Here is a 15,705-nt window from a genome sequence, read left to right as displayed (position 1 = left end):
AGCCATACAGAATACACAAAAAGCAAAGGCAAGAGTTAAAACCGAATACGTGTACACACGACAACACTTAAACAATACTACTTCAAGGACAGGCGCCACCCACAGTCATTTACATGAACCCAAAGAAAAGAAGGGACTTCCCTTGGAGCGGCCGTTGAGTCCTCCTCCCACGACCTCCACTCCAAGCTCTGTCTGCTTCGCCGTCCTCCACTGCCGACTCGACCAGACTCGACGACGACACAGCTCGACTTCAACGAGCTCCACACCGACGCAGAGACACTCAACCACGACGACACAGCTCGGCGATGACCCAACAACGACTTCAGACGGAGGCGAGTTCCACGAGTCAGGGAGAGAGTGAGAGCTCAAGCTCCCCCACTGGGACAAGGGAATAACCTACCAACCAACAACCACGTGCAGACAAGCGAAGCGGAAGAGGAGGAGGCAGCAAGTGGAGGAAGAGCGAGAGGAAGAGGGAGAGAGCAGGAAGAGGGAGAGAATGCGCCCCGCCCGTGTCTATCTTTTATAGCGCGGGGCTCCGCCCTTCGCTCCGCCCCGTTTTCGGCTCCACCCTCCTTCGAGAGGGTTCTCGAAAAGGGGCTTCCCTCACCCTGACCGCCTCACGCTGTCCATCCACCAATCGGCGGCGAGCCGCCCTTCCCCCCTTCCCTCACCAAAGCGCGGGGAAGAGTGGCGGGAAAAGCCCACCAGCATCGTTGGCGTTTTTTGTTGGTTTGAAGTAAAAGATAGAGAAAGAAAAACGACTAACTGGAGGATCGCAGCCCGAATGGATCACATAAATTCCCTCTATACAACGGGTTTGGGCTAACTACACATGTACCTATCGAGATATCTCACCTGAGGGCCCTTTATGGTGTAATGCGAATTTCCACAGCCGTAACAATATATATATATATATATATATATATATATATATATATATATATATATATATATATACATATATATATATATATATATATATATATATATATATATATATATATATATATATATATTTTGCGGCAGTTGCGAATAAATTCAGAAAAATGGATGTTCTAAAAAGACAAACATACTTACGGCTTTGAACACTTCCTTGGTGACATTAACTTATTCAGACAGGAGACTGACTCAATTTGCCTTATTGGTACCTTATTTTGTATTTTGTTTTGCAGTTACGTTGATGCCATTTATTACCTGTTTTCCTTGAACCTTGTTGTCAAACTATGCAAATGTCAACTTGATGGATGTCTACCCACTATCTCAACCCATGGCACAGACTGCTGTTAATGTGATTTGCACTGAACTTGTGAGCCACCATGTAGATTGTAAGAATAGATGGTGCAAATGTTCTCCTTTCCTTCCTGCATGGTTTGCTTACAGCCCAAGCTGCTTGCAAAAGAACTGCTGGACCTGGTGGCTTCTCATCTGAGTCTCAAGGAAAAGGAGTTTTTTGGCATGAACTACCTGGATGAGCTGTGAGTTCCAGGAATGAGGTTCTCTGTCTGTGCCTTGTGTCTATCACATTTGTGTGCATTGAGTGTCGATGGGTGGAGCATGTGTACCACAGTGTCTGAAATGTTGTCCTTACCCGAAGATTGTCATCTCTTCCTGGGTTTGGAGGACACACCCCTAACTCGGCTCAAACCATCTGGTTTGCGAAGAGATGGTGCCAGCAAGGTCCCGTGATGCCATGAGCAGGCCATGTCCCCACCCCACACACATTTGTTGAACAATTTCCTGCTGTGAAGTCCATATCCACCAATGTGCCAACAATCCTTTTTCAAAAACATGTGCAGTTTCACCGTTTTTGTTTGGCTGCCCAACTTGACATTATATTGAAATTAAAGGAGAGGAAGCAAATTATTCACTAATGCAGTCGTGACTTGGAACTGCAGTATAAATCATGAATATTATACACCCTTGCCAGATCTGTGATCTTGATAGGCAGGACAAACTCCCTTCTTGCTGACACCAAGTGCAACAGTCCATTTTGTAAGTGGAATGGTGTGGAATGATCAGCTCGGATGTGAAAGGGAATAAATTATGGCAGTAACTTTAAGGGATGTACATGTACACGGTTGATTAACATACGCTTCAACCCCCCTCCCCCCTATTTTATGGTCCCCTTTACCCGGGGTTAGAATGAGGCTTCTGCTGTTCGACAGTGTCCTTGCAGGATGTACCTTGTAACGAGGCACCTTTCCCCTTGTGCAGTCACGAGTAACGCCTCATGGAGCTTTTTGGCAACTCGTCCACATTGTGCAGCGCTCGGCACACGTTTGGGCGGCACTTCGCTTTTGCTTTGGCAACGGCAACTCGGGGCAGTGTGGCCAGTCAAGAGAGCATGCCTGGCAAGCTGATCCCTTTAATGCCCGGCGATTGTGGGGCAAACGGTAGGCGGTGCCCATCTGGCTGTTTCTCGCTCGTGCTTGGTTAGGATGCTCTCTTGCTTTGGCCGTGAGCGGTTCGCACAAACTGTTTGTGTTGTTTCGTCAAGCCGAGCTGTGAATAATATGCAGGCATGGTCTTGAAGTCATAAAGAAAACCATGTGGGGAAAAGTGGCACAAGCACAGCGGTTTTGGACAAAGCTATGCGAGGCCATACGCCAGCCAGAATTTATTGAAATATTTATGCTTGGTTGTGGCATCGAAATGTCTGTTGGTGTCCAGTGCAGATGAGCAAAGTGAGAGGAACCCGAGCAGGAATGTCCCTGTGCGTGGTGTACAGTGATGTGCCTGATCAAAGTCTCTCTTTAATGGTTTGTGTGGATCAAACAGGTTTCCTGGTGACAATTTCCATTTGGATTGACACGTATCATGGAGTATATGATTCCCACTTTCTCATCAGTCTTCCGGTTGGACACGTTTAATTTCTGGACCTGCATTACTTGAGCACAACATATGTTTAAGGAAGTTCCATTTTGTTGCTGTTTTTTTATAGTGGTCACTGGCTCATCAAGGTGCTTGTGTACAATATTCACATGCTGGATAAAGACATCCATCCATCCATCCATCCATTGGGATCATCCTTTGTGCAGAGCATTGGTGCTGCTTAAGCAGTCTCCTTGGCTAGTGGTCATAATCCTGGACGGGTCACCACTCCGACACGGGATACCAGCAAGCTGGCACTCATTTTGCCGACTTCGGAAGAACGACAGGCAGAGTCAACCCCACCTGGTATTAATTCAACATCTGAGTGGGATTTGAACTCAGGATCCTAGGATCCCAAGCCCACCACACTAACCATTAAGCCAACACCAGGCATTATAAAGACATCAGTAAACATCAATGTACTATTACATTAATTAGGAATTTAGTAGGCATAGGCTAGGGCTGGCAACAGGGCTTGGACGTGCGCACAATCCCCTCCACAATCCCCTCTAAGCTGTCCAGCTCAAATCTTGGCCGAGCTATAAACTGCCATCTCGATGTTTCACAGGCAGGGTGATTCATCAATGTGTGTACCATCCCTCGGAAGGATGGCAAAGCAAGCGTCCCGTCTGCCGGTATTAGTTGGTGTACGTTACAGATCCGATGGTATCCTTCGAGAAGAATGGGGGAGCTATCACTGGCACCATGAACAAATTCCAAATTCCTGCCCAAACCATTCTTGATTGAGTATACTGTGTTGCTTGATTCCTCCATTATTTTGTATTCTCCTCGTCATGGGTCCAAGGCGATGTCGTTCTCCTTTTCTGTAAGTTGTGTGTACAATCCTTTCCAAGAATCTGTACCTGCAGAGAAAGATCTTGTAAAGCAAGATTCGTGGCTTTCAAGACGGTTTGTGTTGATGACGAAGTGAAAAGCAAAAACCACTTTGGTCTTGACTGATCCTGCACGATACGAAGGCAGTAAAAGACTCTTTATGTGCGGGTGTGGTTACAGAAACCTATGCCAATGGCTACAGCTTGACAGACGAGTCCTGGATCACGACTTCCCTCGCCGTCCTGGTTCATTGCTTTTGCGATTCTCCGTCAGGTCAGTGACCATCACCGTCCCTCGCAGGTCCACCCTGACTCGTTTTCCTTGTATCAGCTTTTGAAGGCTTCTCTTTTGCAATGGCCTGCCTCATCATTCGTGACACCCACACACACACACCTTATCAAACAAGCGCTTGCCTTTTCAGGTTTTATATCGAAAGCATAAAATACCTGAAAGATTCCACAACAATCGAACTCTTCTACCTGAACGCCAAGTCATGTGTTTATGAGGTGAGACCGGGTTGAGCGTTTGTTGGTCAACGTGTGAAACTTGTTGTCCACTTGTGCTCGGGGTTATCAAGGCTCGGCCTCCATATTCTCACCGCTTGTGTGGCAGGGGCAGATCGAGGTGAACAATGACCTCGCGTTCAAACTTGCTGCGTACGCACTTCAGGTAACCCGCATGTCCCCTTAATATTTTCCTTGCAGTTGCAGAACGCGCGCTTGAAGTCTCCATTCGGTGTAACGACCGAAGATCGTCTTTGAACGCCTTAACAAACCAATTACTGGCTCTTTTTTGTTTGTTTCTTTGTTTCTTTCTTTCCTTTTTCTGATGACACTTCATGACTTTTGTTCTTTCAGGAAGCCAAAGGAGATTACACAAGGTATATGACCATGGCAGGCCCGGCTGCTTGCGGAATTTACAATGTTTGGCTTGGCACACGGCCGGTAACGGGGATGAACTGTCTCGCCTAGCGGAGGGAATGGCGGGCTAGATCTCCGTTGGGTTGTGGAAGGGGACGGGGTTGTTGTACAGGTAGAGTGGATTGAGGGAGTGCTGCTCCAGTAGCAAAAGCATTTATGGTTTTGATGATATTTTTTGGTGACTGTTCTGGCAAGTGGACCGATGGGTGTGGAACCAAAAATGCCTGGTGTGGTGCGGTGTGCGCACCGCACATATCAAACTGGGAATGACCAGGCAGGATTCTTTTCAGACATTTCCGATCTTGGTTATTTGCCTTTTGTTTGAAACCCCCTCTGTCCGCAGTGTGGTGTCGATGTCAGACTTGGACACGCAGGCACTGATTCCCACAAACACTTTGAAGGAACATCCTTCATTGGCCATCTGGTAAAGTATCACGGAGCACCACCAACCTGTTTTATTGTTGCTGCCACCATTCCTACCATTATAACCACCACCATATATTTGGGCACTGGAGACTAATAAATATGAGAAACATCAGTGAATGGGAGTTGAGAAGGAGTGAGAGGAAAGGAAGAGGTTGGGAGGGAATATGAGTAGAAGAAGGCACGAATTGTGTGCACGTGACTTGGATTGGGGGTAACGTGGTTTAACATGGATGAGTAAAGAGGGACTTTTAGACCAATTACTGATTGTGTGACGTGTACTCATTGCTCGACACATGTCTCATTTCTTTCCCGTGTGATATGTAAACTTGTCTCTTATCCTTATCGTTACGGTCGACTATGTAATGTCGAGGGACCTTCGCCGGTGTGGAATTGAAATACTTAACTTCCCCTTGACTCATGTGAGCAAAGCTGTTGACCAGGTATGACGTAACTCCAAACTTGGGTGCAGCACTTCGTATTTTCGTATTTGCAAACATTGCTGCCTTCATGTTACCATGTCATTTTTAGCTTGGGAGATGAACCTTCTTTGATCGAGGGCTTTAGGTTTTTTTTTTGTATGCAAAGTCGAGGCTCATGGAAGAGATAGAATTAGTACTTCGAATGGATCATGACCGAACAGGACAAAAGGAACAGTAGAGAGAGGGGGGAAAACACCAACAGCAGAGGGAGGTGGACAAACATTGGGGGAGGGGGGGGGCGGCAAAAGAAGAAGCATGGGGTGGACAAGATGGATACAGAAGAAAACTCTCAGGGGGGAAAGGAAGGAAGAGTGATTGTGCTGGGGGTTAATGATGGTAAAACATAACATTTTTTGGGGATTGGGGATGATCTGACATGATGGTCTTCACGATCTGGAGGGAAGAATGAGATTGAAGATAATGTGGAAGTTGGTTCCACAGGTGGGGGGGGGGAGGGGGAGGAAGAAATGAGTGGAGGTGAGCAGTGATCCTCGATTGAAGATAGTTTCACCAGAAGAGGATTCATGGTGGACCGTATGTGCCCTGCAGAAACCTGGGGTGGGGAAAAAAGCACGGAGATAGCAGAGGATGCAAGAACAGAAGGAGGTGGTCTGTCTCTCTCTCTCTCTCTCTCTCTCTCTCTCTCTCTCTCTCTCTCTCTCTCTCTCTCTCTCTCTCTCTCTCTCTCTCTCTCTCTCTCTCTCTCTCTCTCTCTCTCTCTCTCTCTCTCTCTCTCTCTCTCTCTCTCTCTCTCTATCCACCAGCGGCAGAGCCGTGAGAGAGTGTCCCCCTTACCAGTACACTGGTGCTCATTTTGCCGACCTCGGAAGCATGGCAGGCTGAGTCAACCTCCTGGTGTATTTAATTCAGTGGTCAACGGGACTTGAACTCAGGACCCTAGGATCCCAAGCCACCACCCTAACCACTAAGCCAACACCAGGCTCAGAAGGAGGTGGTAGAAGACAGAGAGACCACCGACCTGTCTGTGATGGCGAAGTAATACACCCACAAGCCGGTAGGCGACATGGGTGGTCGCTATATAATTGCATACTAGTCATGCAGTTTTTGACGGATCGGGCTGAAATTTTTGACAGAGGTTGATTATAGTGCGCATAAAAGCGCAGAAGCTGATTTTTGATTTTCGATTTTTTTTTTTTCGGATTTTTCAAAAATTTCAAAGTCCCATTGTTAGGCAACGGTGGTGTCCATAGCAACGGTGCTCAAAAGCATACAACTAGATCCTGGTATGAACCTACCAGTCAAGTTTCATCAAAATCGGTTGACTCCTCCGGCCTCTAGAGCCGTCCATTACATACATACAGACAGACGGAAAACCTGAGAATAACGGTAGTCTCGCGACCACCCAACAGACTTGGCTTCATCACATGAGATTCCAATCATCTTGAAGGCCTTCACGGTTTCCACGGCATCAAGCTGAGCAATACGTGAGATGGGGGAGCCAGCCCAGAGGGGAGAGCAGTACTCCATGAAGCTGCGGATGAAGGCCGTGTGCCGATCTGAAGAATGTGAGATGCCATGGCACAGGGTGGAGTCGTCAGCAAATAGATAAAGGGGATGTTCCAAAGAGTCAGAGAGATCATTGATGAAGATCAGGAATCGGACTGGGTTCAGAACACTGCCTTGGGGTGTTTTTGTTTCTTTCCTTTTTCTGATGACACTTTATGGTACACGGCCAGAATGTGCAAACGACAGAATCCAGGAGCAGTTGGGTATGACAGGGAAGGGCGAGTACAGAGAGTGAGGTGTTGGGGACACAAGATATGGAAGCAAACACAGAATTGAGGCATTCGGCCTTCTCACGAGCAGTCGGTTGTGGTGCCATTTGAAGAGAGGGAAGGGATGGAGGGGAGAATACACCAGGGACGGGTTTAACAAGGTGCCACCAGGTTTGAGAGGAGGAAAACCAGTTTGAAAGTACAATCTTGAGGTTGGACAGATGCTGTTTTCTCACTCTCATGAGAGTGGATACACACTTGTTGTGGCTTTGTGGAAGGCACCAAGATTGCCTTCAGTCAGATATAATCCTTCCAGGAAGAGAAGGCAAGTTGTTTCATACCAACTGCCTCACCACAGTATTCAGTGTACCGTGGGTGGGAAGAGGGTTAGGATAATTGAAGATGCGATGGGATGAATCTGTGCATTAGAGAGAGCAGGTTTCTGTGGAAGAATTCCCAGGCCGAGTTAACATCAGCGCAGTAGATATGAGACACCAGTCGTGAAGAGAGATGGCTGCTTGCAGTCCCTGCCAATCTGCCCGAGTGAACCGCAAGACTCGCTGGCATTGAGGCAGCTCTCTGAGAATAGCCAGAGAGATGTTGACTTTCACAAGGACATCGTCAGATGAACCCATTGGAGCAGAGGAAGAACAGGAGGCATTTGTAGGAAAGTCATCACCAAGTCCAAGGGAGGATTTGCCGTTTGGAGAAATCCTGGTTGGGAAGTTCACCGATTGACTCAGTCTGATGGTGTCACAGAAATGGACCTTCGTCAGTTTCGAGATAAATCTTGGCGAAGGGCAGCGGCTTGGGGGGATAACTTATCATATAGTTTTGCAGTTAAATGTGAAACTTGCAAAATTATCAGAGACCCAAAGACTGTGGGTCGTAACAATTCCGTAGTTATGGATTTGTAACTCAGGACATTTAGGCAGGGAAGGAGAATGGAGGCCAAGGTGTGCTCACTGTGGCTTTCGCTGGGTCAGAATGACTAAAGTCGTTAAGTTGTTGAGTGATAACATAACAAAGGAAGTTGTAGTGATGTGCCAAGGCTGTTTTCAGTCTCGCTGTATTAAGTTATTCAATCAACCCCGGTGATTACTCGATTAACCAGTCTTATTTGCTCGGTTAACAGATAATCATGTAACGGTAACTCGTCACCAAGAGTGTGAATGCAATCATAATACCAGAATTGACGAAACCCTTCTTGATCAGAAAGAATATCCTCATGGTGATCGTGTGTGTTACCATTTGTTCATGTGTTCTCAGCAAGAGTGTCATCGTGAACTATTACCAAGACCTGAATGGGCTGACACGAGGCCAAGCCATTGTTGGGTCAGTAACTCGTCACGTTTCGCATCCTCAAGTCATCCCTTCTAGGCCCCTCGGTTCCTGTTTGTGTGAGTGCTTCGGCATGCACAGCTTTTGCATCAAATAGTTATGGTTCCCAGAGGGAGGCATGAAGTGTTTCGTCTTGGTGTCCATTGTGTCCCGCTTTTTGAAGTACAAGCCCAACATTTTTTCTTTGGGTTTGGCCAGGATTCGAACCCGGGACCTCTTGCACCCGGAGCGAGAACCATACCTCTCCCCCCCACCCCAGACCACGAAGCCATATCGTTCAGCGTACCGCATCATTGTTCACTTTTTTTTTATCACCCACATTTCCAATCTGTCGCAGATCTATTCCAATGACCTTTCCCAATCGATTATGACCTCGAGAAAAGAAAAAATAAAAAGTTCATTTTTCACATATGGAAAACTAGAACGGAACTCTGTAGAGAACATACCTCCTCCACCAGGCTGAACAGTTAACGTTTTGTATCCCACTGAGATGGGTCGGATCTGAATCCGGACCTGAAGCAAAATCGAATCGGCTTGTTCTTCTCACCGAACCAAGTTGTCCATCAAGTTTTGTCACAACTCGTCCATGAATTTTTGAGATGTCATGCGACGCATAGTTTTAGCTCCATCCCTCAATAGTGAAGAACCTCAAATTTTTTTTTAGCATCCGGATCCAGATTTTCAGCGAAATCCAATCAACTCGTCTTCATCACACAACCAACCTGTCCACCAAGTTTCGTCCGAATCCGTCCATAACTTCTTGAGACATAATGTTCACAGACAGCGGTGAAAACCCAACCTTCTCATCCACCTTCGGTGGCGGAGATGATAATACGTTTGTTTTCGTGATGAGGCAGAATTTGAAATGCTACCACTTGGCTAATATTACGAGTTGGCTCTACCGGGTACCGTGAGCGATCTCCAATTGCAGCTCTCTAGTTATTTTGAGCTTCTCCTTTCCCCCCAAACTCTCCTCCGCTTGTCATGAGATGGTCTTCCATCATCGATGCTCGACAATCTACAAGGAAGTTGCCAATTAATTAATTCAATGTTTACTCATCTTTCCTTATGAGCAAAACTTGCATGCATCAGGAGTTTACTTTTGGTAAAGTAAGGTTTTTACACGGGATTTGTGGAATGGTTTAATAAGTTCATGAAAGTTATATGTAAGTGTGAGAAATCTATCTGGGTGAGCCAAGCCAGCAGCTGAGCACGATCACCCAGATGGCAGAGCACTGGTACGGTTCACCAGAGGACCCGGGTTCGATTCCCCGTCTGGGTGCGTAATTTTTCCCCACATATAATGTTTGTTTCCCTGTTCGATTATAAGTTCGTGATCATTGAGTAAGTAGCTCGAAGAGGGAAGATACAGTAACTGAGTCATCGCTTGTTGGTCATCGAGTTGCCTGATTGTGCTCATCTCCCTGATGGAGTCAATTTGATTAAAAACTGTCATTCTGATGCGCTACTAATTGGAGGTTCTGCACGTGAAGCACGCCTCCCTTTGGATGGGGATGTAAAGCCGGCTATCCCATCTGCATTTAGGTTGTGGATGTTAAAGGCCCCATGCCATCTTTAAAATCTCTCCACTTCTTTGAACAGCCCCAATTATTCCCAACTTTTTGTGTGCTCTGTCAGAGAAGGGTATTAGCCCAGGTCTTTCACAAACCGACGAACCAGGCCTGCTGTTTGACTGAAGGCGATTTGGGCAGGAAATAGGAATTTGTTCAGTATTCCTGCGATAACTCGTCTACTCTTCAACGAGATACAATGTGGGATCTTTAACGTCCACCAATGACCAATACCGGCACAAGGGTCCTCCGACTTAGCATCCTTTCGATGGATGGCACACACATTGATGCCTCGTCCTGCATGTGAAGCACCAGGATGGCAGTTTATAGCTGGTTCAGGATTTGAAAACGGGCAAGACAGCTCAGAGGAAAGTGTACGTCCAAACTCGTCTATCCTGCCAACCTCGCTGCACAATCTTTCGAATGCAGTAGGCCATTGCGTGCTGGTATCCTAACTAAATTACCTGCTTGGAGTTAGCTGTACAGCTATCTATACCTACGGAAGGTGTGATTGCTGGAGTGTGGATATGACACAAGCACAATGGGCAAAATGACCTTCTCTTGCATCTTAAGGTTCCCTACACATGAAGTATTGTTGTGGAGCCGGGTATCGGCTGCGAGCACGACCGCTGGGTGGGGCAGTAGGGTCGACTCTACCGAACACCCGGAATCTAGATCGTACCTTTCGGAAAACTCCGAGGGTACGGGTCCCTTACCGGACTGTGAATCAATTCCACCACGTGGTACAGGGTTATTTGCCAATTTTCGAAATACCTAGAGATCCACGTGGCGAGTTACCGAGTATTCACACCCTCGACGGTCCTCGTACGAGTCGAGCCGTTAGCGTGCCCGACCCATGCGCAACCCGAGCGGATGGTTGCCGAAGTCCCGTCGGTCTAAATGTACATTTACAGTGGCAACAGCCTTTGTAATTCATCAACACGCGCCATGCTAAGCCAATGGAAGAAACACAGAATGAGCTGATGCATTTCACAAATGTATTTATTTATAATGGGGGAAAGGGGGGAGCACGCAAAAAGCAGTTATCCGACTATAGAGATGCAAGTATGGACAGCAAAGAGCACTGAAACAATTCCTACTTCCAGATGGGCCCACAACACACACACACACACACACACACACACACACACACACACACACACACACACACACACACACACACACACACACACACACACACACACACACACACACACACACTGACATGGACCTGTCCACCTCGTGTGGTTTGGCTGACATGGGCAAACCAGGCCAGCGTCGAGATGCGATGATAGAATCCAGAGCTCCCTTCAGCGCTCGTCCCGGCAACCAAAAACTCTCCTCTGTATCCCAAACTGTCCAGAAGGCGGGAGGTTTCTCTGCCACTTCTCCAAGTCTTTAAGTTGAACGTCAAAGCGAGGGCTGATAACTCCACACTTGTTCAACCTGCCCGTCAGATTGACCACAACCTTGACTGCTCGATGGCCATCAACTATCTCAAAAACTCTCCTTCGGTCTGATCGCACCGCAACCCCATTCACCCTTCTCCAGGGGGAGGGGACGCCTCCACCTTCCCTGCTCTCCCTCACTGGACGGTTTTGGTGCGCAGAATCGCTCGTCGCCCTGTCATTGGCCAAAACGAGCGGCAAGTCCGTCGATTGGCTTGGGGGCGTGGTGACGTCACGCAGACCGCCTTTCTCACCGTCGCAGGGTCTGATTGGCTGAGCGGCGGCCACCTCACTCGTAGCACACTGATTGGTCGAGGGCCACCGCGAGGCTCCTCCTTGAACTCTGCCCACCATGGCGTCGGCCAGAGCGAGGTGGAGGTGAGGGTGATGCTGGTGTTGTCATAGTTGATGGTGGTGTAAAAATAAAAGAAAACCCTGACTATCAAAATAACTCACAGCGCATGTACATTTATTCACCCCTAAAACGAGGGACAGGGACCATAACTAAAACAAGGACAAATGTGTCCAAGAGCCGCGTCAGAAAGGTTTTGTCTTCACCAGAACAAGAAGAACAAGAACAACGTGGAGCTCTCTTAGAGCCAGCGTTCGCAACACGACGCGGCTAAAAACACATCCTTACCGATATAACTGTTCTATAGGACCTGTATGTTGAGTGCTCATGGCTTCCAGATTCGTAACAGTATTTTTCACCATTATTTATTAAAAACACTCGGACGTTGCTGTTTCGCCATTTTGAGGAAAGGTTTTTGATTTTTTTTTCTTGGCAGATACATGTCTGTGGTGGAAGAATCTCCCATGTACGGGATTCATTTCTATCATGTCAAGGTGAGTCCTTCTTTGGCCATTTTTTTTCATTTGCATTTAAATAGATGCTGCGGTGGTCAACAGGCAATTATTCATGGAGCATGCCATACTGTATTTTAAGACAACATGTTAAGCCGGTTATCTGCTTGCTTTCACATATAAGCATTTCCTTTATGGTTCAAGGCAGTTGGTTTTGGGACTCGTTGGGCAAAGATCTGTATTCCCTGTAAAGATGACATGAGGTTGCAGAGCAAGACTCTTCCTGCTCTCCAACGACTATGTCCAACCCATGAGAATTCATCTTTGGTGAGCCTCCAAGCTTCAATTTGCAACGTCAATGAAATACGAGTGTGGGGCACGTTCACTGAACATATATCTACCTGGTTATGAAATTCCACTGTGGCTTTTGTTAAATACAGAATCCACTTTACTCTGAATAGTTTACTTAACTTAGAAACCTCCCTTTACTAGAGTTTACTGGCACGGTCAGTTCGGCCAATTGTGCGGTTAGAAATTTAATGTCTTTAAAAATAAAAGCATGGGATCTTCAATTTATTCAAGTGAGTGCGCACAGGTTAGCCAGCTTAATATACCCTCTAAATTCTCCCTCATCTCTGCTGTTGGTGTGTTTCCCTTCCACTCTTGCTACCTTCGTATCATATCGGATTCAACCCACAATCATCAATGCACCTTGTCATGTAATGGTCCTCCATTTTATTGTCGTCAATTCTGAGGTTGGATACAGAGAAAAAAAATTAACCTGAGTGTGAACCATGGTAATGATGAGTCAAATGGCCTCATTTCCTTGTTTGAGGTCATTTTCTTGATTTCCAGACCTACAAACACATACAGAGAATTGCCCAGCAAGGTGGGGGTGGGGGTGGGTTTGTGCCCATGACCTGATCCTCAGTACCCCCAGCATGTATGCAAAATCTGGTGGAGATTGGTCAAGGGGTGTAGAATTGTGTAGAAATCAAAGAAAAAGCCACACACACACACACACACACAAACACACACACACACACACACACACACACACACACACACACACACACACACACACACACACACACACACACACACACACACAGTAACTTCAAGTCCTCAACCTCCCTCTCCAAACTATGCCCCCCTCCCCTGATGCCCAACTCTCTATGATCCCCACCCCCTTCCCATTCTTAACAACAGTCCTGTTCCTATTCATTCAGAACAATGTTAAAATCAAGTTTTAAAAAAAATTAAATAAATAAGATAAAAACACATTTCAATCACACTCTCATGAGATTCCATCATCTGGAAATCCTTCAGTAACTAGAACAGCACTCAGTAACTAGGGAGAGCGCATACCTGTGCCAGGCTGAACAGTTTACGTTTTGTATTTACGAACAGTTTACATTTACGAATCTGCATCCAGACCTGAACCGAAATCGAATGGACTTGTTGTTGTCGCCAAACTAACTCTTCCACTGAGTTTTTTTTGTCACGACTCGTCCACAACTTTTTGAAATCTCATGCTGCACTGTATATCTTTTTTGGCCCCATCTCATCCCTGCTCGACTTGAACCCTCGACCCCGACTCTCTGCGACATCTTTATCTCTATCTCTCTCTGAAAGGACCGTCCTGCAAACCCTCCCATCTACTTTCTTAACAATCCTCTTGAGGAAGTTCAGTCATTCAAACTGTTGGGTCTCACTCTCAGCCACCTTTCTTGGTCAAACCACATTTCAACGTTGTCCTCAAAAGCCAGCCGCAGAATGAGTATCCTCCATAGTACAAGTCCTTCCTTGGCACACATGAGTTCCTATCCACCTACATACAAGTCCTTCGTCTGCAGCTTGATGGAGTACCGCTCTCCCCACTGGGCTGGTTCCCCAGCCTCCCATCTTTCTCAGCTTGACGCCGTAGAAATGAAAGCCTTCAAGATCATTGGAATTTCCCGTGCTAAAGCCGAGTCTATGGACTGAACCTTTTGCCATCTCAGACAGGTCGTTGGTCTCCCTGTCATCTTCAGCCTACTTTCTGGTACGAAGCAACCAATAAACTATAAACCCTTCTGCATCCACGATACCAATGACAAAACGGAGATCATTAATTATCTTACTTCGGGTCCGGCAGACACACCATGTGAGATAGACAATGGTGGAATGACAAGACAGAAGAGAGTTAGCAGGATGGGTCGCTGCGCAGTCCCGGCAGGAGGCTGTGGCGAATATCGTGTGTGTGTGTGTGTGTGTGTGTGTGTGTGTGTGTGTGTGTGTGTGTGTGTGTGTGTGTGTGTGTGTGTGTGTGTGTGTGTGTGTGTGTGTGTGTGTGTGTGTGTGTGTGTGTGTGTGTGTGTGTGTGTGAGAGAGACAGAGACAGATCCTGCCTGGGTGGAGCATGACTCGCGCTTGACATGATCACTCTGCATGGCCTTTGGTGCACAGCTCGAGGAAGTTTCCTCCAGCTTCCGCCGTCACTCCACCCTTTATGTCCTCGGGTCCATGTGCCTCTGATGACGCGTCATGCCCTCCGCTCTCACTCACAATTGTCCATTGACCTGGTCTCCTGCCTATACCCACGCCACTGACCGAGCGAAACGCTAAAACAGACATTTGGGACTGATTACAGAGGGTAAGACAGTAAAAATGGGTTTGAAAGGGTTGACAATTTTCGATACACACAGGGAGGGGGAAACGTCGTCGAGCTATTACATGAATTAAGAATATAACTTCAACACATGAAGCATTATTGTCACCTCAAAGCCATTTCCACAACAATATACGACACATCATCCGTGGAAGGAATGAAAATTGCTGGTGAGATGAGATTGTGGGAGATAAAGCAGTTCGTCATAACAACAGCAAACGTTTTCCATGTCTGTGTGATCAGGACAAAGAGGACATACCATTGTGGTTGGGTGTCTGCTGGAGAGGAATTTGCCAGTATGATCACCAGGACCGTAAAAAACCACGACAGGTGAGAACCGGGCAGCAGGACGGTGTAGGCAGGTGGACAGTGGGAGGGTTATGCAATGCAAATACAGCCAGGTGAATGTACTAGGTGGGCTGTGGGATGATGCAACCATGGAGACCTGTGGGACAATACAGCCAAGCTGACCTTATGTGGGCAGTGCAACTGTGCAAGTGATGAGAAGGGTGGAATGTATTGTTTTCGGGTTTGGTTTTGGTAATGGTAAAGGGCTGGGGGGTGGGGTGGGGTTGTGGGTGAAGATGGGGGAGGGAAATAGCAGTTGAAGGGGAAATGTTAA

At 47.0% G+C, this 15,705-nt stretch overlaps 1 protein-coding gene across 7 annotated transcripts in view; it reads left to right on the top strand.

Annotated features, from left to right (window-relative positions):
- The window catches only part of LOC147008916 (FERM domain-containing protein 4A-like), a 76,829-nt gene that overhangs the window by 25,353 nt on the left and 35,771 nt on the right, over nucleotides 1-15,705 (top strand). For all 7 annotated transcript variants that reach the window (XM_085864604.1, XM_085864610.1, XM_085864606.1 and 4 more), the window contains 9 exons: nucleotides 1,384-1,478; nucleotides 3,889-3,981; nucleotides 4,130-4,214; nucleotides 4,321-4,377; nucleotides 4,566-4,588; nucleotides 4,972-5,052; nucleotides 8,539-8,604; nucleotides 12,418-12,475; nucleotides 15,327-15,413. In XM_085864604.1, the coding sequence (XP_085720730.1) occupies nucleotides 1,384-1,478; nucleotides 3,889-3,981; nucleotides 4,130-4,214; nucleotides 4,321-4,377; nucleotides 4,566-4,588; nucleotides 4,972-5,052; nucleotides 8,539-8,604; nucleotides 12,418-12,475; nucleotides 15,327-15,413 (645 nt within the window). The remainder of the gene's footprint in view (nucleotides 1-1,383; nucleotides 1,479-3,888; nucleotides 3,982-4,129; nucleotides 4,215-4,320; nucleotides 4,378-4,565; nucleotides 4,589-4,971; nucleotides 5,053-8,538; nucleotides 8,605-12,417; nucleotides 12,476-15,326; nucleotides 15,414-15,705) is intronic.

Source organism: Eptatretus burgeri, chromosome 18 (assembly GCF_056783735.1).
Source record: "Eptatretus burgeri isolate ZD-2024b chromosome 18, Ebu_testis_v1, whole genome shotgun sequence".
Lineage (NCBI taxonomy): Eukaryota > Metazoa > Chordata > Myxini > Myxiniformes > Myxinidae > Eptatretus > Eptatretus burgeri.
The sequence above is the reverse complement of the archived record's forward strand: the minus strand, read 5'-3'. Positions and strand labels throughout refer to the sequence as shown.